At 44.4% G+C, this 26,286-nt stretch overlaps 1 protein-coding gene across 2 annotated transcripts; it reads left to right on the forward strand.

Moving 5' to 3' along the window:
• The first annotated feature begins 271 nt into the window (after positions 1 to 271).
• LOC135399514 (speckle-type POZ protein B-like) lies at positions 272 to 24,262 on the forward strand. 2 transcript variants are annotated; one of them, XM_064631263.1, is made up of 4 exons: positions 272 to 387; positions 3,211 to 3,480; positions 20,561 to 20,831; positions 23,598 to 24,262. In XM_064631263.1, the coding sequence occupies exons 2-4, from the start codon at positions 3,222 to 3,224 to the stop codon at positions 24,154 to 24,156; spliced, it is 1,089 nt and encodes a 362-aa protein (XP_064487333.1). In that variant the 5' UTR covers positions 272 to 387; positions 3,211 to 3,221; the 3' UTR covers positions 24,157 to 24,262. The 2 variants fall into 2 exon arrangements, with proteins under 2 accessions (XP_064487333.1, XP_064487334.1); XM_064631264.1 differs by lacking the exon at positions 272 to 387 and adding an exon at positions 1,971 to 2,041.
• Positions 24,263 to 26,286: the final 2,024 nt, after the last annotated feature.

Raw genomic sequence — 26,286 nt, forward strand, 5'->3', positions numbered from 1 at the left:
GTTTGAAGAGGAATAGGACAAAGTGCTTTTCAGGTGTCACCAAGTTGTCGTCGAAATAATGTTAGAATGATGAGTAAAGTTAGCAAGATGCACGACAACCGCAGCTGCTGCTCTTCTGGCTCTTCCTCGGCGTTTACGTCTTATAAACGCTACCAAAACTCAGTAATCGAAATAAACGGCATTGCTGAAAGACAAGAATGTGGGCTCGCTTAGAAACGTTAGGACACTCCCTCTCTTTATATCACACAAGGCAGGATTGAAGGATAACGAGAAAGAAGAATTAAGCCCAGGCACATGCACTGAAGAAGATGCAGTGCATGCAGTGGCCATCCCGCGAAGCTGATCACCCGGTCCTGTGATGCCGTATATGTCGTCGCACCGTCCAAGGTGAGTGCTTACCGTCATGTGCTCCTACGTGGTCCTACGAACTGATGTTCAGCTGCAGATGTGGCCCCAATATTTGTCCCTGAATCTGCACAATGGCGCTAGAAAGCGCCTATGCCATTAACACACCGCATGCTCCTCCGTGTTTCTACGGTATTGGTTACAGCGTGAGAGGAAAGCGTTATCTATGGCACGAGATGGCGGTTGTGAAATGACAAGATTCTTGTCTTCCCTATTAACACTTAAATTCCACATAACGGTCCGTTCATGCGGGACACGACACCGTGGAAAAGTAAAACGTGGACTCGTTAGCTGTCGACCTTGTGAACTCTGCACCAGTTAGCCCATTCGTATACCTAATACAATTTCATAAGGAAAAGAACTGCATAGACGGCGGGCGGTATAGACCTTGTGCCTTATGGTGCTGTGTGGGCAGTTGCGATCAGGAGCATTCGAAGTCCCTCGCCACAAAGGAGGGGGGGGGGGGGGGGCACGCTGAAGTAAGAGCTGGAGCTATGCAAACCTACATCAATAAAATACGAAGTCAAATCTAAACAACAAGCAGTAAAATAGCATGTAATCCAAATAACATAACATAAAATCCAAATAACACGCTGTGTGGAACGACTTGATATACACGGTGTTTTTCTTTTTTTTTTTAAGCCTTTGCAGAATTTTTATAAAACGTTGTGAGAGCAGCACAGATGTCGTTTTTGCAGTTGAGTTATATGTCAAGGCGGAGGAAGTAGTTCCGTAGCCGGGATTATGTCTTTTTTTAACAAACGGAAATAGACATCAAATAACAGATAATTTTACCAGAAAGATGAGAAAATTACGGACGAAATCAAACAAGAATCAACGTCGATTGACGTGCCAAACGTGTAAAAATTAAATTTTATCGCCCGTTTCTTCAAGGCGATACGCCATCTTTACTGAGGACCGTCTTACCTAATCCAAGGTACAGTCTAGACGCGCGCACCGCCTAGTGCGTGCCTGTAGAACCTAACATGGGCTAAATTAACGACCCTACCTTTCTTAAGATGTCTAGTTTCGAATCCGTTATCCTTAACATTCCCGTGTTTCTCCTGCGCTAGAAGTCCATCAGATGAGGTTGTTGAAATGCATATACAAAAACTTCTAGACCACACATTTTTGTAATTCTTGTTGTTCTATATTACGTATATAGCCTTCTTTCACTTCAGTACATTATTTCGCTTTTATACACACAAACAAGAATAAACGTCGTATAACGGGCCAAACGTGTAAAAAATTAAATTTTATCGCTCGTTTCTTCAAGGCGATCCGCCATCTTTACTGAGGACCTTCTGACCTAACCCGAGGCACAGTCTCGACGCCCGCACCGCCTAGTGCGTGCCTGTAGAACCTAACGTAGACTACCCTCACTAAACTCGGGTGATTTAGCCCGTTTCAACGACCCTACCTTTCGCAAGATGGCAAGTTTCGAATCCGTTAGGCTTAGCATTCCCGTGTTTCTCCTGCGCTAGAAGTGAATCAGATGGGGTCATTGAAATGCGTATAAAACAACTTCTAGACCATACATTTTTGTAACTCTTGTTTTTGTAATTCGACGAAGAGCTCATTGTGCCCGTTAACGGCTACGAGGGCGTTTCCTGACGAGGCAATCGACGAGACCCAGGTAATGCTGCAGGTGGAGTAGCAATCTACCGAAAGGAAAGTTAGGTAGCAAACGAGCTGGTGGCGAGCTGGGGGTTTGTCTATTATCGTCCCTACCTCGTCTCGGGTTTTCAAGTCATGGATAATCTACCGAAATTTACAGGGTGCAACTACTTGTCGGCCTATGGACGCCACCGTCGAGAATCGTATCTGATGTACCTGGGGTACAGTTGGTGATATTTGCCTGATGGAGAATAATGTGCGCTCTCGAATGGAATCCGTTCCCGTCGCCGAGGTACTCACCTCTTCTTCTCTTAATTTTCGGTACCATACACAACCATTCTACCATTATCTTCAACGGGATATCAAAACTCCGATTCTATTGCAAAGAGACTTTAACGTTGATATTACCCGAAACATGGCCTGCGTGTGAAAGAAAATTTGGTGTCAAAACATCTTGCTGTGACAACGTCACATCCCACGCCAATTTTAGAGCGCAGCTCTTATAGGCGCCTGCTCCTGCGTTGACCGGCGTCGGCGTCGTAACAGGCAGAGCGAACGAGGAGCGAAGCGAAGGATGGAAGCATGGGAGAGCGAGAGGGGGAAAGAAGTGGAGAAACGTACGGTGTGAGTGAAGAGGGCGCGAGGAGGAAGGTCAAGAAAGAGGGCACGCTTGGGAAGAAGGAACGCATCTGGTTGCAATTTGGTGAGCTTGGCTCCAAACTTGCGACTGGAATCGTCGCGGTCGCAAAATTGCACGTATGAAACAGTCGTGCACTCCTATACCAAGAACCATCTGCAAAAGTTGGTACAACCCTGCTGTACCTCACCAACGTGGACAACGACTCTACAACAATTTCGCAACGACTACCGGAAGATAAAAATATCAATGTGTAACTCAACAGGTGCGCTCGGATTTCGCATTACCGGCTGTCGTCCAGCGAATTTTTTTGTTTGTCTTTCTGACGACGATGAAGTTGGTCGCTATCAGTATGGCCGATCACTTACTTTCCGGTCTGGGGCACATGGCACGCAAATACGCTCCGCGGCGAACGCAAGATAAAAGTGTACTAAAAAGTATTATGCTTTAGGCGTACTTAACTGCAATAAATTTGAAAGAGTTCTTTTTGTGGAGGGTGTCTTATGCATAAAAGGTGTGTCAATTCGGTTTCATCACTACCATCTGTGCAGGTGACGACAGGATGGCAAGGGATGAATATTGGAAAAAATCGTCTTTTCCGATGGCTGCTCCGAGGCACGACAGCGGAAAACTAATCACAAACGACTGGGTCATCTGGGACTTCCGACTCCGTCAAGAGGAACCCGGCCGATTGATCGCGAGTCCATACTTTAGGGGAGGACTGGCCTCCTGCAGAGCCACTTGGCAAGTGCACATCTACCCAAAAGGACGGGACGAAAAATGTTGCCGGTACCTTTCCATCTACCTCACCCTCGAGAAAAGTATGTCAGTCGTTCAGCGATGTACTGTTGGGGACACGGTTAGCTAAAGTCACCTGTCAGTACTTTGCCGTCCAGTATTACCTCGGTTGCGCTTGACAGCGTTGAGCCAATGTTGTATTCGAAAGTGGACCATGTGCTGCACGTGTTTATTACTCGAAAGAAATGGTCTTGCAGCAGCTGGAGATTTGAGATGAGGTAAACCAGGGAGTGCTGATTTTAGACAACCGTGTCCTCTGGAGTACCTTACAGCTCAAGACCAAATGTAATATCAGTTATAAGAAATCCAATATTAAGACCAAGGGATTGATATCACTCACATAGTAGAAACACACATTCTGATGTTGAAACGAATAGGATCCACGATGTAACCATATCAGGACCACCGATCCGAAGCGCTGAACTATACTAATGCGTGCCGTTATAGAAAAGAACGAGGCGGTAGGAAGTGGACCAGATCGGACCATTTAACGGACATAATATGAAACTGACGCGCGGTATTTCTTCTTCCATTCCAGCCTTTGCCCTTTTCACAATATTCTCGCGTCGCACTTGCTTATTGTCATCGTGCGTCTCCTGTAGCTAGATTCGTTACTCCGGATGCCCTCTCTTGTTCTTCTGTGGGCCTGAACGTAAAAGTACGCGAAATGCCATCTCGTCCCGTTCGCTCTGCGACCATTACTGGGGTATTTGACATTAACGGGTTACCCTTGCGTCTTCCACGATGTCTTACGTTAGTCTTGAACTGGTTGACAAAGGGAGGCCTTGCGCCGATTGCAGCATGTGCGAGCATTCCCTCTTCCCGCGTTTCCCGAACCTTTTGAGGTCTTGCACTTGAACTTGCCCCGGTCTCTAGCGTAAACCTTTTTCCTTGCTGCCTGGGGTTATGGACTGAGGTAACCCTCGCCAAACGATTCGCGATTAAGAAGTAGGATATTGCGATAGGTGATACGTTTCGTGAGCGTCAGCATCTATACAGGTTGGTGGTATGTTGTTCACTGCTGCTTCGATGACATCAAGAACAGTAATCAGTTCTTCACATGACCGGCTACTCTTTTGCAAGTACAATCTTCGAACACGATTTTACTGGGTGTACTATCCTCTCCCACGACCCGCGCTGCCATGATCAATACGGAGTGTCGCTGGATTACTAAGATGCGCAAAATGCTGGAAAAGTCCTGGACGTGCTTGGCCGGCAGTTACAGGGTCAGTTGAATTATCTTGCCCGGCGCAGTGACGCAATGTGCAACCGACTGTTCATGGCTCTGTCACGCGGCTCTGGACGATGATGGGTGTCTGCGGCGGTGTGCCGGTAATCCAGAGGGCGTTGCGGATATGGAATCACCCCAGAAGACTGGAAGATTCATGACAACAGGGACTTTCTTTATGTGAGTCGGTGGTGTCTCTGTGACGACGCAGGCGCGAAAGTGAGCAATAATCATTCTGCACCTGCTACCATAAGCACTTCTTCACACTATAGTTTTTAAGTTGAAATCAGATGAATACAACCAATTCGAGTAATAATTATTGTATTTGATGTATCATAACACTCACTGTAAGTCCATTAACGGCAAACCTGAGCGGGGCAAAAACATATAGACAACACGACACAGGAGCTCAAACCAGAAGAAAAAAATATATATATTTTGCTGGTTTCCACCAACTCCCCTGTGTCCCCAGTGAATGTAGCGGTGGCGCTGCTGTAGACACCATTTGAAGATGCTTCGTTTGCTGATGCACGTGGTTAGCACAACGTGCTCTGTTTCCGTGCATGTATGGGACCAAAACGAAGGTTGAATCACTGATACTCTTGGATGTAGAACAGGATACTCTAGAACATCGGACGACCACCGAAATTGCAAGATTTCACTGTCCCAAGCCCCCAGAAGGCGAGGAAAGAATGAAAGTGTGGAAGCAGAATTTGCGTCGGGACGATAGGATCCTGGATTCTGAATGTGCTCTATTCGAACCACGGTTCATTTTGTCCTATTTTGTGCACATAATCAATGGACAAGAGGCACACATACCTCGCGGAGCCTCAACGTTGACGCCAGATGCGGTGCCCACAATTTTACCGAACCTGCCAGAGCGCCTGTCACACCGGCACCCACGGCTAAGGCCGACTCGGAAAAGCAATCTGTGCGAACGCACAAGAGCCATCATAGAGACGTCGCACTGCAGGAGGAGTCAACAGCAAGACTTCTGAAAACGTGTTAACGTTAGAAGCACCTGATGGTACGTGTTCGGCCAGCGTTGCGTACAGCAGGCCTTCCGTAATTGTTGCCGGCCTTCCTCAGCTACAGCCTCCGTCGACAAAGTGGACACGGCACGAATTTCGAATCTGAACGGAGTAGCGTTCAGATTCTGTCTGCTTGGCGCAACGATTAAGGGAATAAACGTTGAGAAGGCAGTGTTCTTCATCTTGGAAGACGAAGAATGCCAAGCGCACGTACTTTCAAAACTTGTGCTTGGCGTTGCGCTGAACAGACCAGAGGATGCGCAAAGGATCTCTTCTAAGGCTGTCTGCTTGCCGGTCTGTTGTGGTGTGATGGAACTTGCGGCAACAAAGCAATATTCTCTTACAAAAGATATACACGTAAGGGTGACCACAAAAGGAGACACCACATTTTCTGTGAACTGTGTATACGTGTAGTCCCGTGTATAATATATGCAGCCAAATGCAATACGGTTCCGCGTATATCGATATTGCAGCTGGTTTCACTTGTATATGCAATATACATGGATATGCAAGTGAAACCATGTGTGCACATGGAACCATATGCAGTATACATGGAAGAAACCAGGATAACCTGGATAAAGTGTAATCTGGATATACAAGTAATACGTTAATAATGTATTACTTGAAATAGCCATATGGTTATTGCATGGAACCGTATGGGCATATGGATATTGTAAGGAATACAGTGCTGATGTTTTTTTCACGTTTTCTGTTTATATGTAGCAGCAATTAGCGCAACAAAGTGGGGTCGTTCCTTTCACTCCCTTACGCGCCATGAACCTCGATGACTTGCGCGATGGAAGTTATCGTCAGTCCCTTCGTTCAGCCGCATTGGTTCATAGCACGGCTGAGCTATTGAAGAATTCATATATACTACAGCATTTGTGTACATAAGTTGCAGAATAATTGCTCACAGAGCGTCAAGCCGAGCCATTCACAACTTCCTTTCTTGCGAGTATAAGAGGATGAACGAAGGTGCGTCGAACATTACTCGTCTAGCTTTATTACATCGTCCGGAACCACTCCAGTACGATCTGCGAGCAACATAATTCGAAATAAGTGCAAACGATGTACTTTAAGACGTTAAGACGGTGTGCATCTGTTTGCACGGCAGATGGCTACGTTGTGAATTGCACCCATTGGACGTTCTGTTGAAATTGTACGAGTACTATTTTGTCTCGTAGAGTTCTTAGCTTTTGTTTCTGAGGAGTTGCTTGCTATTTCTCTCTGTGCAATTGACCTTCCGCAGCTTCCTGTATTTTTTCAAGAGCGTCTTGACAGCTGGCCCAGGTAGTAATGTGTTTAACCAAAAGGTGGCTGAGTATGTCCATTTGAATATCAATTGCTAACTTCTCGCGCAATAATGTATTGATCAATGACGCTGGGTGTTCCTTTTCGGCCCTCGTTGTCGCTGCGCCAGAAACTTCCCAATCAATCAATTAGTTCAATCAATGCCTTTTTGTTTCTGTGAGGAGAGGAATTTCCTATTGTGCTCCATTCGTCTGAGCATGCCTAGAATTAATGACGTGTAGAGCACAGCATTGACGACAAACGGATGTAGGAATTTCAGACCTCTTATTGACTTCTGCTGGATGAGTTCCATGTTAGCTACAACCATATCCTTGTTGTGCATCACCAGAAACCCCCAACTTTCTGTGCCTGATAGTTTCTGGAACGCTGCATCTGCATAGTCCCCAGCTATGTACGTTATTGCTGGCATTCTGGACGACCATTGCCGAATGTCATGTTCTGTGACTCTCACTGTGTAGCCCTACAGGTCCTCACTCGATAATTGTGTAGCTGTGGACACTGCTATCATGTCTTGCATATCACGAAGCGTGAGCATTTCCTGGAGGTGCAGCTTGTTTTCACATTAAACGCCTGCATCACTGAAATGTGGTACTCATGTGTTCCTGCTAACTGGCAATATTTACCAAACCGATCGTCTGGGCATCCCATCTAAAACTGTTCTGAAAACTCTGTTCCTCCAAGCTGTACCCAGACAACTCAATGAGACTGGACGAGGTGAGCATAAAAGCCGAATGTGTCTCTGTTGTCAGTGTGCAGGTGTCCATGGGTATCGCCTTCCACGTTCAGAGACACGTTACCACACAGTCCATGATCTGAAGCTGTGGGTCGTAAAGTGAGGTCACGGGTGCTTGAAAAATGTCCCGAACTCTATTACCATTTTGTGGGGACTCTAGGTTTACTTCACTTCCACATAATGCGAATGAATGATGCTGCGCTTCCTGTCTAGCTCAGCTCCCCGGAGTATTCAACCCCTCGACTATATAAAAGGGCTGAAGATCTTCAACGCCACGTTCTGTGGCTAAGTGTTTGTCGGGATGAGAGCCTTAAATGTCAGTCAAAGCTCCACTTTTATTAGGCTGTTTTCCCCATGAGCATAGACTTGACGTAGTGCATTAAATGATGCTCCTTCAACCTTCATTCATTTGCCACTCTCATTGAATCTTGGAAAGAAGCAACACCTTCGAGCATTTTTTATGGCGGATACGTTTTAGGAGGTGAACTGAACATAGTAGAAAAGGGGCTTTTCCTTTTGTCTATAAGGTTGCAGCAGGGACTAAAACCGGAACGGAACCGAAAAACGCTTGAAACCCCCCCCCCCTTTTTTTTCAAGTGCCGTAACCGGAACATAACCTCAATTCACCAGCGGGAGTTAACCGTAACCTGAACAAAAAAAAATTATTTCGGTTACCGGTTCATATGAATCGGCTCAAGCGTGAACGGGAACAACATTGGCTGCGATATTTGTATCGCTTTACAACTCTGATTGATGACAACTCTGATTGATTGATGAGTGATGTAGTACGTGCTTCTGTTAAAGTAGATCTCTTCGTCACGTGTTTTTAGTTCAGAAGTTGTGTAGAAAACATACCATCATATGCGCTTGGACGCATAGTTCGATGACATACGCATCGTATCCCAGTCTAACATCACAAGCTGGAACTATTTTGATACCAAAGTGGTTCCATCCAAGCTGACTTATGGAACAAATCCCAGCACAGACCAGCTCAGATGAATCCACCTGAAGTCAGCTTTGATGGATCCAGCTGGAACCCTTTCAACTGTGTATTATATCCAGCTTTAACTAATTGCACATGGACTCCATTTCTGCTGCAACAGCCTCGGCTGGTAAAATTTCCTGCTTAGACCATCTCAACTGTTCTCCCGTGGTAAACTGGAACCAGTTCAATCCCGCAAGAACCATGCAGAACCAGCATGACCCCTAACTGGTTCCAGCTTGTGATCTTCGACAGGGACGACATGTACGAGGGGCGTTCAAGTCAAACAGGGACTTTTCATTTTTCGCAAAAGTAAAATGAACTTACAGGCGAGAAATTAGTTTTATTTTTCAACGTAATCTCCAGCTGCACTAATGCACTTGTCCCAGCGTTTCACGAGGGCTTGGGTGCCAGCGGTGTAGAAATCCTTACCGGCGCCTAGCAGCCATGATCGGACCGCATTCTTGACCTCGTCGTCGCAGCTCAAGTGGCGGCCCCCAAAGAACGCCTTCAGTGGCCCGAAGAGATGTAAAGCGCTGGGGGCGAGGTCTCGGACTGTAAGGGGGATGTGGCAGCAACTCCCAGCCAAGTTTCATTAAGGTGCGTGTCGTGAGATGTGCGCTATGCGGGCGTGCATTGGCGTGTAGGAGGAGGACTCCTTTGGTGATGAGGCCCGGCCGCTTCTGCTTCAGCGCCTTATGATCATCACTGAGAACCTGGCAGTAATATGCGCTATTGATGGTGGTACCTCTGGGCAGAAAATCAACATGAACAACGCCAGCCTTGTACGTCCCAGAAAACCGTCGAAAAGTGTTGGATGTTCTCAGGAACTCTGACACTGGGCTCTGAGCCGCCCCGGCCGGGATCGTCCTGCACTGATGTACGGCCGTCTTGGAACCGTTTGCACCACTCAAACGCTTTGCTGCGGCTAAGTGCATCGTGGCCATACTGGGCCTGAAGTCTTCTGTGAATTTCAGATGACTTTACGCCTTCATTCACGAGAAACTCCATGACTATTCGCTGTTCGATGTGCGCGCTTACATCGTTGTCGGCCATCTTGTCCAGCACGTGGCTTCTGTTTTGCACATACTTTGGACCACCACGTGGTGAACGCGGAGGCCTGTCGCGTGTGAAGATGACGAAAAAGAAGTAGCGCGAGCCATTTGTACACTCAGGAGACAGAAAGTCCCGTTTTGACTTGAACACCCCTCGTACTATGTGTACGTCCCTTTTGGGTTAGGAACTGTACTATAGTGCCAACCGTTGCACGTTGTTTGTGCCCACATCTGTTTGCTTATCCGCTGAACGCATGCAGTTTTTCTTGCCGTGTGGCTTGTTATAGCACGAGCGAAATGCACGTGCACGAGAGAATACAGGCAGCAGCAAGTTATTTTACGGAGAACGTCGTAAATGGCCAAATTGCGTCGAACAAATAGTTCACTCTTCCTTCGAGCTGGCATATGGTACTGCACCACCCTTTCGGGGCGCAACAGATAAATTCGGAAATTTTTATCTGTTTCCACTTTGTAGCTCATTTTGCGACATTCACGCAGCCTGCAGATACATCGTAGGGAAAAAAAAACGTTCAACTGTTTGGTTACTGCTAACCGCCGCAAATATTAAAATGGCGAATCCCGTAACTGTAACCGCTTTCACAGTTCTGACACTGAACCGTAACCTAACTGATATTCGCTTCGGTTTCACTCCCTAACTTTGAGAGGGTTCCCATAAAATCGTTGACTTTCTCAGGCATGATCTCGCCGTCATGCGGCTGGCACATCCTGACAGCCTTCAGTTAAGAGTCTATAGCCAGATCATTCTCAACTGTGGCCGAACACCGTATCTCTGGGCCACCATCACCAAGAGCATGTATGACTGTCCAGAATCTGGAAAAGTTATGCGAGTGAGCCACATTCAGGAGCTGCTGAAACGATTTAACCCGCTTTCGCTTTCTTCTTGTTCATGGGCCTTCATTGACTCCATTATAACATCGTTCCAGAGCACGTGCTTCAGTCCCCGCTTTTGTCCTTGTCAGGTGCCCATCGTAATGTACTTGGTGTAGACAAATAACTGGGGCAGGCGGGGAACATGTACATGGCACAGCATCAGGAGTCAACCTTGGGACCTCCAATCGGACTTCTACAGGTTTTCCTGCTGTATTTAATCCTTATACCGCAGAAATTAATTTTTATAGCGTGGAATTTAATCCTCATGCCGGCTTTCTTAATCATTGTTTCGCTGGATGTAATCCTTATGCTGTCACTTTTAATCCTTATATCGTGGGATTTAATCCTTCTGCTGTAAAATTTAATCCTTGTGCTACCAATTTTAATCCTTATGCCGCGGAATGTAATCCTAAATTTTCGGGTTATCTTTTCATTACCCTTTTCACTACGATGCGACAGTGTGGGACTACCTTTATGATTTATGGCCTCTTTCGACTATTTCCTCGTTTACAGCCATACACTAACTTTTTGTGACTATCACTCCTCAACGCGCTACTATGTGATAGTATGGGACTACCTGCATAATTTATTACATGTTATGAGTATCTCCTTGTTTACGGCTATAAATTGACTTTATATGATTATGCCTACTCTATGCAGTACTATGGGATGCTATGGGACTACCTGCATGATTTATGGCCTCTTTGGACTATATCCTCGTTTATACTTATAAACTGACTGTTTATGGCTATGGTTACTTTAAGCACTACTATTGGGTAGTATGGGACTACCTGCATGATTTATGACCTGTTTTGACTATTTCCTCGTTTGCAGCCATAAATTGACTTTTTTGTGACTATGCCTAATTTATGGATTGCAATGGGAAGGTATGGGACTACCTGCATGATCTATGACCTGTTATGGCTATTTCCTGCTTTATAACTATAAACTGACTTTTGTGACAATTACTGCTCCTTGGAATACAATGGGATGGTATAGGACTACCTGCATTGTTTATGACCTGTTTGACAATATCCTCGTTTACAGCCATAAACTGACTTTTCGTGACTCTGACTACTGTATGCACTACTCTGGCATAATATGGGAGTACCTGCATCACGTATGGCCTGTTATGACTATTTCCATGTTTATAACTAGAAATTGCCTTTTTATGACTGCTCTATGCACTACAATGGGATGGGATGCAACTACCTGCATGATTTATGGCCGGTATTGACTATTCCTTCTTTACAGCTATAATTTGACTTTCTATCACAAGGACTACTGAGTGCACTACAGTAGGGTTTGATGGGACTGCCTGCATCATGTGACATGTTATCAGTATTTTCTTGTTTAGACCTACACAAGAACCTTTTATGACTATGACTACTACGTGTCTACTATGGGATAGTACGGGACTACCTGGAACTAAAACGACTTATCTGGAAGTTAGTTGCCCTGAAGCTGGTACATACAAACTGACAAACACAACACACCCTTCAAGTTGCTTAGGAACAAGAACAATTGAAATATGACATTAAGCAGAAAAGCCCCTTCTTTTTCACATCTCTTTCAAAATGTAAGTTGGTCAGCAATGACATGCACATCACAGTATCACATTCTGGTCATCAGTTCTTTATAATGCTCTTCATGTTTCCCTACAATTTATCGCTACATTGATCTCTTTCCGCGTCACCGGCCTTCTAGGGAATTGTCATAACAGGTCATATATTAAGCGGGTAGTAGTTGTATGCATATAAATCAGTTTGTAACTACAAACGAGGAAATAGCCATGGCAGGTCATAAACCATTCAAGTCTATTAAATTATCCCATGGTAGCTCAAATTGTACTCATAGTCATAAAAATCAATTTATTATTGTAAACACGGGTTGAGCACAGCTTTTGTATTACGTTCATAATAAGTTTTCTGCTAACAACAACAAAATAGGCATAACAGGTTATAGATCATGCATGTGCTCTCATACTGACGCATAGTGCATTTACCAGCGACAGTCAATTTATAGCTGCAAATGAGGAAATAGTCATAAGTGATCATAAACATTACAGGCAGTCTCCCACATTACCCCATAGTAGTCCATGGGGAGGAGGCTGTCCTAAAAATTAAATTTATAGCCAGAGACAAGGAAATTGTCATAACAGGTCACAAAGTATACAGGTAGTTCCATACCATCCCATTGTGGTGCATGGATCAGTCATAGTTATAAACAGTCAATTTATAGGCCTAAACAAGTAAATAGTCACAACTGTCTATAAACCACGCCGGTAGTCTCATACAATCCCATAGTAGTGCATAGAGTAGGCATAGTCACCTAAAACTCAATATATAGCCATAAACAAAGAAAATAGGGCATTGTTTTGGTAGGCGCCACCATTCCCCAAGTCGGCTTCACCTAGCGCACGGGTGCATTAGGTGAAGCCCACCTTACAAAACTACCATTGTGGCCAGATTGTAGGTAAGTTTCCGCCACGAATGGCGAAATGTAGCAATTTTGTAACGGGTGAAGCCCACTTTACGGAGCCGCTTGTGTTGCTTCGTGTCGTTTTCTCCCCTTCTTAGTAGCATTCCGTAGATCCAAAAATTTGCGCGACATCCTCACGTCATCATGCATCATGAAGCGCTCGCCGGGTTGTTATCCCTGTGGTAGTGCACGGTGCCAGACCTGTAAATTTATCGCACCGTCCACCATTGCCCGTAGTACTTTGGGTGACTTCTGTTTGAAAATTCGTCACTCACTCCACTGTAATTCACCCAATATTTGTTACTTGATATTCTGCTGCAAGTGCAATTCACAATACATCGGTGAAACCTCCAACACAATGAGAAAAAGATTTTACGGCCACAAATTTGATATCCTAAATGCCCGCCAAACTCCTGTCGCCATTCATTTCAATCAACCTAATCACGATTTTGAAACTGATTTGAAAATTATATTGTTAGAATCTGGGTTCCGCACCGACATCAAACGTAAGAATAGGGAGTCCTACTTAATTTCGCAATTCAAGTGTCTCGCACCAAATGGTCTGAATCTTAGTCCTGGCTCGTTATATCCGCTTATGTAAATTTAATAGTTATATATCTATATTTATTTGTGCACAATTCTTGAATCTTCGCTTCAGTCATCGTCTGGCACTCCGTTAGATAATCCGTAACCTTCCCCTTTGTCCATTCTGGGCCACTCGTTTCCCATACTCCTGACCCCCCCTTCCGCGAAACTGGGTTGGCGAGCCTTTTTGTTCACAATAACACCTTTTACTGTTCTTAAACGGTTAGAGGTCACCTATCCGTCTGCCCAGCTATTCATTGTACACAGACATGTGGCACCATATCTCCTTCCCCTTCCCTTTCTTTGTACAGCAGTATGTTTAGTCGTGTATATGGCTATACTATATATACTTATGTGTGTCACCACTTCACTTTGTACCTGAGGAAGCGTGGACCTCCACGCGAAAGCTTGTACAAATTAAACTTAAACAAAAATCTTCAGTGTCGGTTTCTGTATTTTGTTTGTGATCTACAGGACTTGACTCCCCTCTTCGTATACGCTTCTTCTCCTTTGTAACATTATGTGCATTTCTATTTCGCACGATTTCTTTCTCTTTTTTGTTTTCGTTTTGGACCTTCCTTGTTTGCATTTTTTTTTGTACTACCACAAAGAATTCCCTGGGGGGCGGGGGGGGGGGGACAGAGGAACTTACAACTAACAGGCAAAAGACTAGCATGAGGGCAATCGAAAGCTCGGATATGCAGACGGTGATGAGGTTGAAATCACTATTATGAGATAACTAGGGGGGATATATTTATTAAGAAAAAAGACGGAAAGGTTAGCTCAACTGTGAGTGAAGAGCCGGAACTCCCCTCGCCTGGCCCCCTTCCCCCGTACCCCCATTTATTTTACTAACCTCCAATTTTACTAAACTCTCCTTTGCTTTTCCTTGTTTGTGTTGTGGGGTCGTGTACCCCATAACGGAGTGGCTCTTTCAACTTGACAGTAATGAATGTATAGCGTGTAATGTGGTGGAACTTGCGCATATGGTGTGGGTTATCAAAGAAAGTATTTATTTACCTCGTGAACGCGACCTCGTCTCCGTGGGGTCAACGTCCACCAGCTATAGTCCACCGGTGACATCACGCTGTGAAGGTCGTCACGGGAAAGGAGCATGTGAGCGCTGGGTTCGGCTCCATGAAAGGTCGTAGCGATTAACCACAACAATAAAAAAGAAAAGCAAACAACAGTGAGACATGCGCCTGTACGTCATGATTGCCGGTCAGGTGCGATACTGGATCACGCGGGGCTGGTCGTTCTGTTTGTCCGTCTGTATGTTCCAGACTCACGACACACCTTACGGAGCAGCTTGTGTTGCTTCGTATCGTTGTCTCCCCTTCGTATACTTTGTAACATTATGTGCATTTTTGGCACGATTTCTCCGTATGTACCATGGGCGTCCCTGTGACTTTTTTTTCAGCGTAGGGCAAAGGATTCCCGAAGGGAGGGTGGGGGGCAAAAACGTACAACCAATAGACCCAAGACAATAGCATGAGGACGATCGAATGCTATGATATGCAGACGGTCCTCTGATGATGTCCAAATTATTAGACGATATCCGAGTATAATTCTTGACCACCTGCGAGCCTGTGATAAGTCGGTTGACACCAGCATCAAGGTCAACGCGGCGCAAAGAAAGGTAAAACAAGAGGCGGGAAAACTTCCTCCTCTCCCCGCAAATACCGCGCGCTTTTCTTTGCGACAATGAAGTAGGCGGGGCTAACGCCGAATTTATACTAATTTTTTAGACTATTTCTGTTTCTATACAGTGCATAGTTTCGGTTGGGTGTGTGGTTATCAGTGGAGGACTTCATATTTCTGTGAAAAAAAAATGAGGTTCGCTTGGCAGTTTTCAAAGTTGAATTGAAAAAATAAATTTTTCGCAATTAAAAATTGTCCAAACTCTTCCTCAATCGTCGCAAAAGTTTCCAGCAGGTAATTTCCGAAAGTCCGACAATCCTCTGGGGAGTACGTAGCCATTTAGAATATTTTATCACCTTAGGTGAAACACCCTGTATAGAGGTCTTTGATGGTACGTTTGATGACTCGTGAGGCATACCTGGCTGTTTTGCCTGAGTCATTGCCAGAACAATCGACAAAGCCTGTATAGTGCAGTTGTAATGATAATTTGCAAATCGCTGTACTTTTGACAAGAACAAAAATAGAAAAATGAAGAAACACGCTACCTCTCACTTACTTCTATAAATTTATCTTACCGCATTCATTGAAAGCATCAACAAGTATTTCAGTTTCTGGTGCTGTAATGTCAATTTCTTTTTCGCCTCAAGGTAATCAAGAACGCGAGATTGCCTTCCCTATCCGCGCTACAACCTCCACCGTTCATTGGATTACTTGGACGACTCATTTTAATGAGCATGTCAATGGCTTCCATTTTTATATTTGTCGCACTGCTCAATCTAGAACACCATACACGGTAGTGCTCTCCTGTAGGTTAGGTTAGGTTGGGTTAGGTTAGGTTAGGTTAGACGTTAGGGTACGTTAGTTATATGCTAGGTGTTAGTGCCCGTCACGGGACACACAAACTTCATGTTGTGATCCATAACTTAAAAACCCGAGACGAGGGGACAAAAAACGACAAACACAGACAAGGTTCTCAATGGTTCTCTTGAATTCAACTCTTCTTCGTTTTTTTTTTTTTTTTGGTCCCCTAGTCTCGGGTTTTTAAGTTATGGATCTATACCACCAGCTCGCTTGCTACCTCTCTATCCTCTCGTTTCATGTTGTGGTTAACTGTTGCGTACTGCAAATTCATGTGTGTCCCGTTGACCCCGCGCAGGTAGCTTATACACCTGTAGTCTTGTCATTCGTCTGTCGCTACTTTCGTGCCCGGTGCGACGCTCTGCCGAATGAGTGGGCCAGGTGTAAAGAAATCAAGAGCTATACTCAGATATCGTCAAAATTGTTTGAACATTATCAGAGCATTCGATTGTCCTCATGCTTGTCTTGTGCATACATGTCCTGTGTTTATCTATTGTACGTTCTAACCCCCTCCCTGTGAATGAATTACTTTGCCCTACGCTAAAAAAAAGTCACACGGACGCCCATGATACAGACGGAGAGGCGAAAAGAAGCAACGTTGCGGTCACTGTCCCATAATGTTCGTTATTTTTCGCTCACTTGCATAGTACACGAAAAGCAAGATAAAAATGCTCAAGTAAAGTTACAAAGGAAAGAGCAAAATAAAAAATAAAGAAGAAAAGAAAGTGTGCCAAAAATGCAATTTTTTTTTACAAAGAATACCAAAGGGAGAAAATGACACGGAGCTACATTAGCTGCTCCGTAAAGTGGGCTTCACCTGACATCAAAATGTGACATTTCGCCATTTCTGGCGGAAACGTACGTACAGTCTGCCATTCTGGTAGTTTTGTAAAGTGGGCTTCACCTAATGCACCCGTGCGCTAGGTGAAGACGACTTGCAGAATGGTGACGCCTACCAAAACAATGCCAAATAGTCATATCAGGTCATAAATTATGCAGGTAGTCCCCTACCATCCCATATTGTACTGCATACAGTAGGTACAGTCATAAAAATTCAATACATGACTGTAAACAAAGAAATAGACAAAACAGGTCATAAATCATGCACGTAGTCCCATAAAGTCACATAGAAGGGTAGAAATCCAACGAACCGGTAGAGATGTAGGAAGGTGGTTGCCTCAGGACAGAAGCCGCCACTTAAATTCACATAGTAGTGCATCAAACAGTGATAGTCACAAAAAGTCAATTTATAGCGATAAACAAGGAAATAGTCATATCAGGCCATAAATCATGCAGGTAATCCAATACCATCCCATAGTAGTGCATACGAAGAAGGTATAGTCATAAAAATTCAATACATGACTATAAACGGGGAAATAGTCAAAACAAGTCATAAATCATGCACGTAGTTCCAGTGTCACATAGTAGTGCATTGAACAGTGGTAGTCACAAAAATCAATTTATAGCGATAAGCAAGGAAATAGTCATATCAGTTAATAAATCATGCAGGTAGTGCCATAGCATCCCATAGTAGTGCATAGAGCAGGTATAGTCACATAAAAGTCAATTTATAGCCATAAACAAGGAAATAGTCATATCAGGGCATAAATCATGCAGGTATACTCATACCATCCCATAGTAGTGCATACAGAAAGTATAGTTATAAAAATTCAATACATGACTATAAACGAAGAAATAGTCAAAACAAGTCATAGGTCATGCAAGTAGTCCCACACTGTCACATAGTAGTGCATTGAACAGTGGTAGTCACAAAAAAGTCAGTTTATAGCGATAAGCAAGGAAATAGTCATATCAGGTCGTAAATCATGCAGGTAGTCCCATAGTATCACACAGTAGTGCATAGAGTAGGCATAGTCACGTAAAAGTAAATTTATAGCCATAAACAAGGAAATGGTCATAAATCATGCAGGTGGTCCCATAGTATCCCACAGTAGCGCATAGAGTAGGCATAGTCACATAAAAGTCAATTTATAGCCATAAACAAGGAAATAGTCATATCAGGCCATAAATCATGAGTTGTCCCATACCATCCCATAGTAGTGCATACAGAAGGTATAGTCATAAAAATTCAATTCATGACTGTAAACGAAGAAATAGTCAAAGCATGTCATAAATCATGCACGTAGTCCCATACTGTCACATAGTAGTGCATTGAGCAGTGACAGTCACAAAAAGTCAGTTTATAGCGATAAGCAAGGAAATAGTCATATCAGGACATAAATCATGCAGATAGTCCCATACCATCCCATGGTAGTGCTTAGAGTAGCCATAGCCATAAACAGTCAATTTATATATATAAACGAGAAAATAGTCCAAACAGGTCATAAATCATGCGGTAGTCCCATAGCATCCCATAGTACTGCATAGAGTAGGCGTAGTTATAAAAAGTCAGTTTATAGCCGTAAACAAGGAAATACTCATAACATGTCATAAATTATGCAGGTAGTCCCATACTATCACATAGTAGTACGTTGAGGAGTGATAGTCACAAAAAGTCAGTGTATGGCTGTAATCGAGGAAATAGTCAAAAGAGGCCATAAATCATAAACGTAGTCCCACACTGTCGCATCTTAGTGGAAAGAGTAATGAAAAGATAACCCGAAAATTTAGGATTACATTCCGCGGCATAAGGATTAAAATTGGTAGCACAAGGATTAAATTTTACAGCAGAAGGATTAAGTCCCACGATATAAGGATTAAAAGTGACAGCATAAGGATTACATCCAGCGAAACAAGGATTAAAAGTGTCGGCATGAGGATTAAATTTCATGGTATAAGGATTAAATTCCGCGGTATAAGGATTAAATATGACGGGAAAACCTGTACTTCCTCCCCAGTCTTGCGGTCAACGCAGCTGAATGTTTTTCTGATGTGCTGTATATTGAAGTGCACTCGAAATGTTCTAATTTTTACAACTAAGACCTTATATGCAGTACTGTTCTTTATGAAGTAAATATGTAGCTTATGTGCATGTATCTCCATCCTTTTGTTCTGTTGGCAAGGTTTTGTAATAGTTGAACAAGAAAGAAAAACTGTCATGGGCATAGTTGGCAGCTTTAATGACTAGTTTTGGCCTTGAGGTCTCTGAAGAATTAAAGTTATCAGTGGAAAGGTTCCCCTGTTCCGTGGGAAAAGAACCACCTGTGTTTTAGGCCTGTCACAATGGGCCATTTCAAAAAATGTTAACGGAGCATGAGTGGCGTAATCTATCGGGACTTCACCGAAACAGTTTGGTTGCAATTCGTCGTCTGCCATTTGTATTCCCATGGTGTCGGGTTGCACATTTTTGCGGTAAGAGTCAACATTTCGTGAACTTATGGAGCAGAAGATTTTTTGATGAAGATGGTAGTAGCAATGTTCGTTCAGCAGTTGCAAAGTGAGGTATAGCATGGGGGATAAGTTTGGCTTTTTTCGGTTTTCGTGCAAACGACTGAACCCACAGCAGAAGTCCAATGTCTACTTGCTGCTCGGGCACAGAGCACCTGTAATAACCTTAATCCAGCCTGTGATGACAGATGCGTAGCCCCCAGTTACAATGTTGCATCCCGGACGCTCCGTGGACTTCAGGTTATGCCCAATTAACCCTTTAATTTTGTGACTCATCGAATCAGTCAACCATACAACACTCTATGACCAACGGAGACAGCACGCACATGGAAACGCCTTCTCTCATGTCCAGACGCCCGCGCTAGAGTCACTAAATAGGGAGCAGAGTAGTGACACTGAGCCACGCCTACGTGCGAGATCGCCATCTTGGGTCCGGCGCGGCTGCGTCACCTAGCAATAGGACGCCAATCTCCCCCTTCTCCGCCGGAGAACAGCGCGAAGTCGAGCCAGCCCGCAATCGAGGAAACCGGTTTTGGATGGAGGTGAGTCAACATGGACGGCGCGTCCTTGGAAGGAGAAACCACGTGACACGATCGGGCCAACCGCGGACACAGAACGGCCGCTCCGGCGCGGAAAAGGAATGCTATACTCTGAACCCATATTTAGTGACTCTAGCCCGCAGAGCCGTGGCATTCCTTCTCTCAAGGCCGTACTGTTGTTTGTGGTGTGGGGAATGACGTCCTCGCCCTTTTTCCAGAGAAGGAATTCAAGCATACTCACAACACTCGGCGTCTGCTCTCGTGATGTATTCCGTACTATTTCGCGTGGAGATTTTCGATGGTCGAGGAGAAATAAAGTGACACTATAGATTCGAAATCGACTATAACGGATATAATGCTTGTCTAACGTACTGCCATTTTGTTACGAGAACAGTGCGTAATTTTTTTTTTCCACCGCAGGTACCGTGCGTTCTATCCGTGCATCCTTCGCTTTTAGCTGTTTGAAATTCCATACAATAGTTGGACGGCGGCTGCGCTCGAGATACCCGCACATTTTTCAAGTGGGATCCAGCTTCGGATTCCGCAAGTTCGTGCCCCTCTCGCTGATCACTGCGCCAGGGTCGGAGTTCCTGCCCAGAGGGAATCTTACAATTCACACCGAGGTCACGCTCTTCGAGGAGGATATGGACGCAGTCGACTTCCACGCCGCACAGCTATCGCGGGACCTTGGGCAAGTTTGACAGAGTTTGACGCACCATAAATCAATCTGCCTTTGTCGAGAGACAATACGCTACATGCGAATCTGATTGATTTCTGTTATCTTACTTTTAATTCATGTTCTGGCTGTTTCTTTACCATCAAGTCTTCTCTGGTAGGCAGCCTTCATATAACGCTGGTTATACAGCAATGTCGTGTTATTTTCATAGCTGTTGCTCTCGTACAAATTAGGTGCCCGGAGATACAGCAATGCGAGCTTTTTTTTTATACAACATAAAATATTTTAAACCCAGAGTTAGCCGCGTTTTTGCACAGTTTTAAAATACATTGGAATCATGTTACAAAAGAGGGATTGAGGTCACCTCCGTGTATATACTTACTATGAGCCTACTACCTTGAGCAATTCACACAGGGGCTTGTCACTGGCTATGCTTTACTGAATAAAAAGTGTTACATGAAGGCTGCAAACCAGTGAACCACTTGGAATGACAGTCTCATCCGCAAACCCATGTATGAAACCGATATCACTATGTTCGGCATCGGCCGAAAAATCTACTTGGCGATTATTTTCGTCAGCAAAGTGCTTACATACTAAATAAACGGATTTTCACGTACAGCGCTGCTTCAGCAGCTGCAAAGGCTCCGTCGATGTGACGTCACTACCTAATCGGAGGAGTGAGAGGGCAGCGAACAGAAGAGAAAGGCCCCGTCCAGAACGCAGCACAACCGCGGCATTCCTTTTTTTAGGGACCGCGCTCTTATTGGTGGTGTAAGAAATAACGTTCTCGTCTTTATTCAGAGAGAGAATTCCGGCATAGTCCCAACATCCGGCGTCTGCTCTTGTCACATATTCCATCGAATAACAGTCAAACTACGCCACTATTTCGCCACTATTATTTTATTTATAAAAGCTACGAAGTTGTCCCTTCGGTCACCTGATACCGTAATTCGTGAAGGAACACCATTTGTTTCTTTGTTTTGTTCATTGAGCATCTTTGGAGACGCATCTTTCCTTCACCCCCAATGTGAGAGGACGAAAGAGCACACTATCGCTTGGACTCTTTATCTTGCTCTGCACTCTATCCTGTAAAAATATTTAAAGAAAATAGAAAATGCAACCCAAGATAAGCGCAGTTCCGATAGAGTCACCCGATAAACTTGTTTTTGTTTTGTTTCCGCAAGTTAAAGCTCATCTTCCACGCATGAGGCGGGACTGTGCTCCTTCTCACATTGGGGGTGAAGGAAAGACGCGTCTCCGAAGATGCACATTGAACAAAATAAAGAAAACATTGCTGTTCCTTCACAATTTTTTTGCTAACCATCTATCGAACGTATTTTTGTTCTGAAAACGGCTCCGGTATCAGGTGACTGAACGGGCCAGATGTTCTCATCTGGACAGCTTCGTGTCTTTTATAATTAAAAAGTTAATTGAGACATTGCCTTAGGAGTTTCCTAATGCCCTCCTAGGGAGTGCCCTCCAGCATATGCTATATTGCAATTGATTTCATCTCGGAAAAAGTGATATATATATATATATATATATTTTAAATATGTTTGCATTTAGCCTGAGATCTATAGACCGGATTCTCTGGGCCAGGTGGCGCGAGTGAGCAGCAACGTCAGCGCCCCAAATTGTGCAACACGCGGTCGTTTAGCAGATGACGCGGCACTTTCAAATACACAGTCTCAAGTTGTTCGCACTCTTCAAGAAGCACCGCTTTATCTGTGGATTTCCTACAGGTTTTGTAGCTTCCTTGGCACCATACCGTTTGAAATACCATGCAAAACGCGCTGATGAAACGACCTACTGTTGGGATCTGTGGCCGTTTCGGCCCGAAATGGCGCTGTGCAAACTTCACTGCAACAGCCCTATAAGCGTTTCCAACATCGTCCTTTTCCACACTTGGTGGCTGCTGGACTAAGCTTTAACTATCCTTGAAAAGGCTTTCTTGCATTGTTTCTACAGGCTGTGCATTTTGTGCGCAGAATGTAATGCAAGGCGTAACAAGTACAAAAGGTTGCCACAAGGTGTGCAAAATATGCACCGGAGTGGCGCTTCCCTTCGTTTACCAATCAGAATCATCTGCACTCTAAGAAAAAAAGGAATAAAATAGGGACCAATTGCAGCTTTTAGTTCCCTAAATTGCAATTGCTCTCTATTTCAGTCCCCTAACCGCGAGATTTACTCCCCAGGACTGCAAATTGTCACTGAACTTAGCGAATGGTCTTCCGAATGCAACAGTCTACGTAAATATCTGCTCTTGGTCAATTTGATGGCATAAGGCTGTATAATTCTGCCAACTTAGAAATTTTCCACCCACACAGGGTGAGAAACACTTAGCGCTTCTTTCTTCGCAAATTGTGCCCTACGTCGCAAGATTTCATATCACTCTATACACCACGGTTGACGGTTTGATTTAAAGTAGTTTCATGCACGAACACCAATTATGTAACTGGCACTCTTAGAACAGAGCGTGAATGCAGTCTCCACTATGTGACATTCATTTACTCCCGAAAGGGACTATTTTTGTGGTAATGCATTTAGTCCCCACAAGGAGTAAAATTACTCCTTTTTTTCTTGGAGTGTGTTAGGTTTTCGGCGTCGTTCCCTTTTGTAGATAGTACGTCCAAAGCACTCTAGGAAAAAAAACACGGCAAACGAAGCTATACGTGATGCCAGCCTCTTCAAAGGATGTTTTTTTGGAACCGTTCTAGATTCAAAATAATAAAGCTAGTTAATATACAATTTTTTTCACAGTTCCGTGTTTCTTTGTTTCAGGCAATTCGTCGACGACCCTCTCCTATCGGATGTGACATTCCTTGTCGACGGCACAGAATTCAAAGCGCACAAAATTTTGCTAACAGCCAGGTCCCCAGCGCTGGCTGCCCTGTTACGTTACAGCGACGATAACAAAATAGCTATCTCCGATATTAGCCCGGATGTCTTTCGAGAGCTTCTGTGCTTCATCTACACTGGTAAAGTTCCAAATATAGACGATGTCGCCGATAAGCTTCTTGTCGCGGCCGATAAGTACCTGCTTCATGATTTGCGGGTCATGTGCGAAAAATCGCTGTACAATCAGTTATCTGTAGAAAACGCGGCGGATACACTGTTGCTGGCATATCACTGCGGAGTTGGGGGTCACCTTAAATCGGCTGTAATTGGTTATGTTCTAAGTAACTGCGAAGAAGTAATGAACACTGAAGGTTGGAATAACCTCGTCATGTCTGCCGAATACGAGGCCCTTGTCACGGAAATTGACGAAAGGCTTCAGGGACAAGTGACGACGTCATGCAGCGCCGAACCACCTCCGAGGAAAAAGTTCAAGGGTGAATGAGAGAAGCTACCAATTGCAGACATATATAGACTGACAAGACACCGCTGCATCAAGTCAACGGAATAGAGAGCTTCAACAATGGAATGAATAAAATTAATCGAATGTATTTCGAAGTCTTTCTTTTTCGTTGAGTACTGCGGATAATATTGCCAGCCCTTGAAGGGTATGAAATGAATGGTCGGAAATTGAAAAAAAAAAGTGCGTGTACAGACTGCTGGGTACAACCAATACGGTTTCCCGAATATAAAAGAAAATAATCCTTACCGAACATTATTTCCCTGGTGCTGCCAACTTTTTCACTGCGAGCCTCGCTCGTTTCGTCTTCTCGCACCGCACTGTGACTGCTGAACCCTTTGCAGCCCAAGGACAAGTGAGCGATTTCATGAAAGTTCAAAATATACCTGTAATGAACGAACAATAGCAGCCAGAAAAAAAATCCCCCTGAGTTTGGGACCACGCATGTGCCATTTCTATTGGTGCCACATTTATGGCACACAGGAACAAAAACAATTAAACTCTCTGAAAACTTAGCGATATGATGTTCTCACGAATTATGGAATTTTTCAAAACATTAATGACGATGTCCTTGTTTTATCCTGTTCCAACATTTTTTTGCCTTCTTTTTCTGTGTAGTGCTCATTACAGGCTCATTGTAACTTTCCGTCGAATAATCGTTTTCGGTATCCGATGCTCGTATTGATGAGCAATACTCGTTGTCGCTACCTGACTCATCTAAATAGTTGTCTTCCCTCCCACTGGGTGCACAAACATCATAGAGAAACACGAGACAATTGACCGGTAATCTAGAAGATGTGGGTTCGAGTCCTACAGCTGGCTAACCTTTTCAGTGACTTCCATCTTTCATCATAGAGAAAACTTCGTACGTGAGACCAACAAAAAGTTGCACGTTTTGTGTCTCCAAGCACGTAAGTATAAGGCGCCAACCGCATGGAGCGTATTTGCTCGCCGAATTCAAGCGGAGCGTGCAACCGAACGGCAGAGCAATAGGCACACAGCCGAAACGCTCATATCTGGCGGGATAGAAATTTCGGCAGTGACGAGCGGAGCGGAATCTGGCCAGCCAGTCAGCAGCGAGAGGAAAGTGCACGTGACCGCCCTCCCTACAGCACGGCGAGCATGGCAGATAAACAGAAAACATGGCTGCCCGATTCGTGGTGTGCTACGCGTGTGGTACGCTTGGAACATGAAGAGGGACGAGTACAATGACGTGACCAATCATTTATTCTAGACAGAACTCGCGGACGAACGAGTGTATTTACGTGTTTAAGCAAATGTATTTATACTTATGAAGAGCGGTGAGGATTGGCGCAGTTTCCGTCGATGGCGTAATCGACAGAGAAAATGTTAGCCAGTTTTTAAACAATATATATGTGAGTCAAACTTTTTTGACAGTACACTTCGTGTGTGTGTCGCCTTTCTTCATGGTGTCGTGCACTTACGATGACTCGTTCCTTACACTGAAAAGGTACACTCTAAAAACAGAACTTCACCGCATAGCATGCTGTGCGCCAACCACACTCTTAAAAATGAACTTCACCGCATAGCACACTCCTAGCCAACCATAATCTCGAATGATATTGTTATTTGCTCGGATTCGTTGAGAACGACAGGCGTACGTCTTTTTTGTGACAATTATGAACAGCATAAGTGTCAGAAAAAAGGCGTACGTTTTCACAAATCAGGGACGAGAACGTTGTCATTCGGGATTATGGTTGGCTAGGAGCGTGCTATGTGGTGAAACTCATTTTTAAGAGTGCATTGCCGCGAATGTTAGGGTTATCGCTCTTGGAGAGAGGAGAGAGGGAGGCGTACGCCTTTTTGCGGCAATTTGGATATATCGTAACTGCCAAAAAAAGGCGTACGCCCCCCTCTCTCCTCGAATCAGAGGCGATAACCCTATCATTCGTGGCAATGGTTGGCGCACAGCATGCTAAGCGGTGAAGCTCTGTTTTTAGAGTGCAGACACTGAAACAAAACATGAGTACAGTCGGACTTGAAACTGTTACTAGGCTGCCCCCCGTAACGCCGTTCCACGAAGACCTTTCTCACTTCACAATTGTTCGTGTGCATGTTTCTTCGCCGCCTACAATCGTCTGCACAGGTAAACAC

This window comes from Ornithodoros turicata, chromosome 7 (genome assembly GCF_037126465.1).
Source record: "Ornithodoros turicata isolate Travis chromosome 7, ASM3712646v1, whole genome shotgun sequence".
Taxonomy (NCBI): Eukaryota; Metazoa; Arthropoda; class Arachnida; order Ixodida; family Argasidae; genus Ornithodoros; species Ornithodoros turicata.

Coding starts and splice junctions, on each gene's coding strand:
- LOC135399514 (XM_064631263.1), top strand. CDS start 3,222: ATGGCAAGGGATGAATATTGGAAAAAATCGTCTTTTCCGATGGCTGCT. Junction 3,481..20,560: donor CTACCTCACCCTCGAGAAAA/GTATGTCAGTCG, acceptor TTTCCACCGCAG/GTACCGTGCGTTCTATCCGT. Junction 20,832..23,597: donor CAGCTATCGCGGGACCTTGG/GCAAGTTTGACA, acceptor TCTTTGTTTCAG/GCAATTCGTCGACGACCCTC.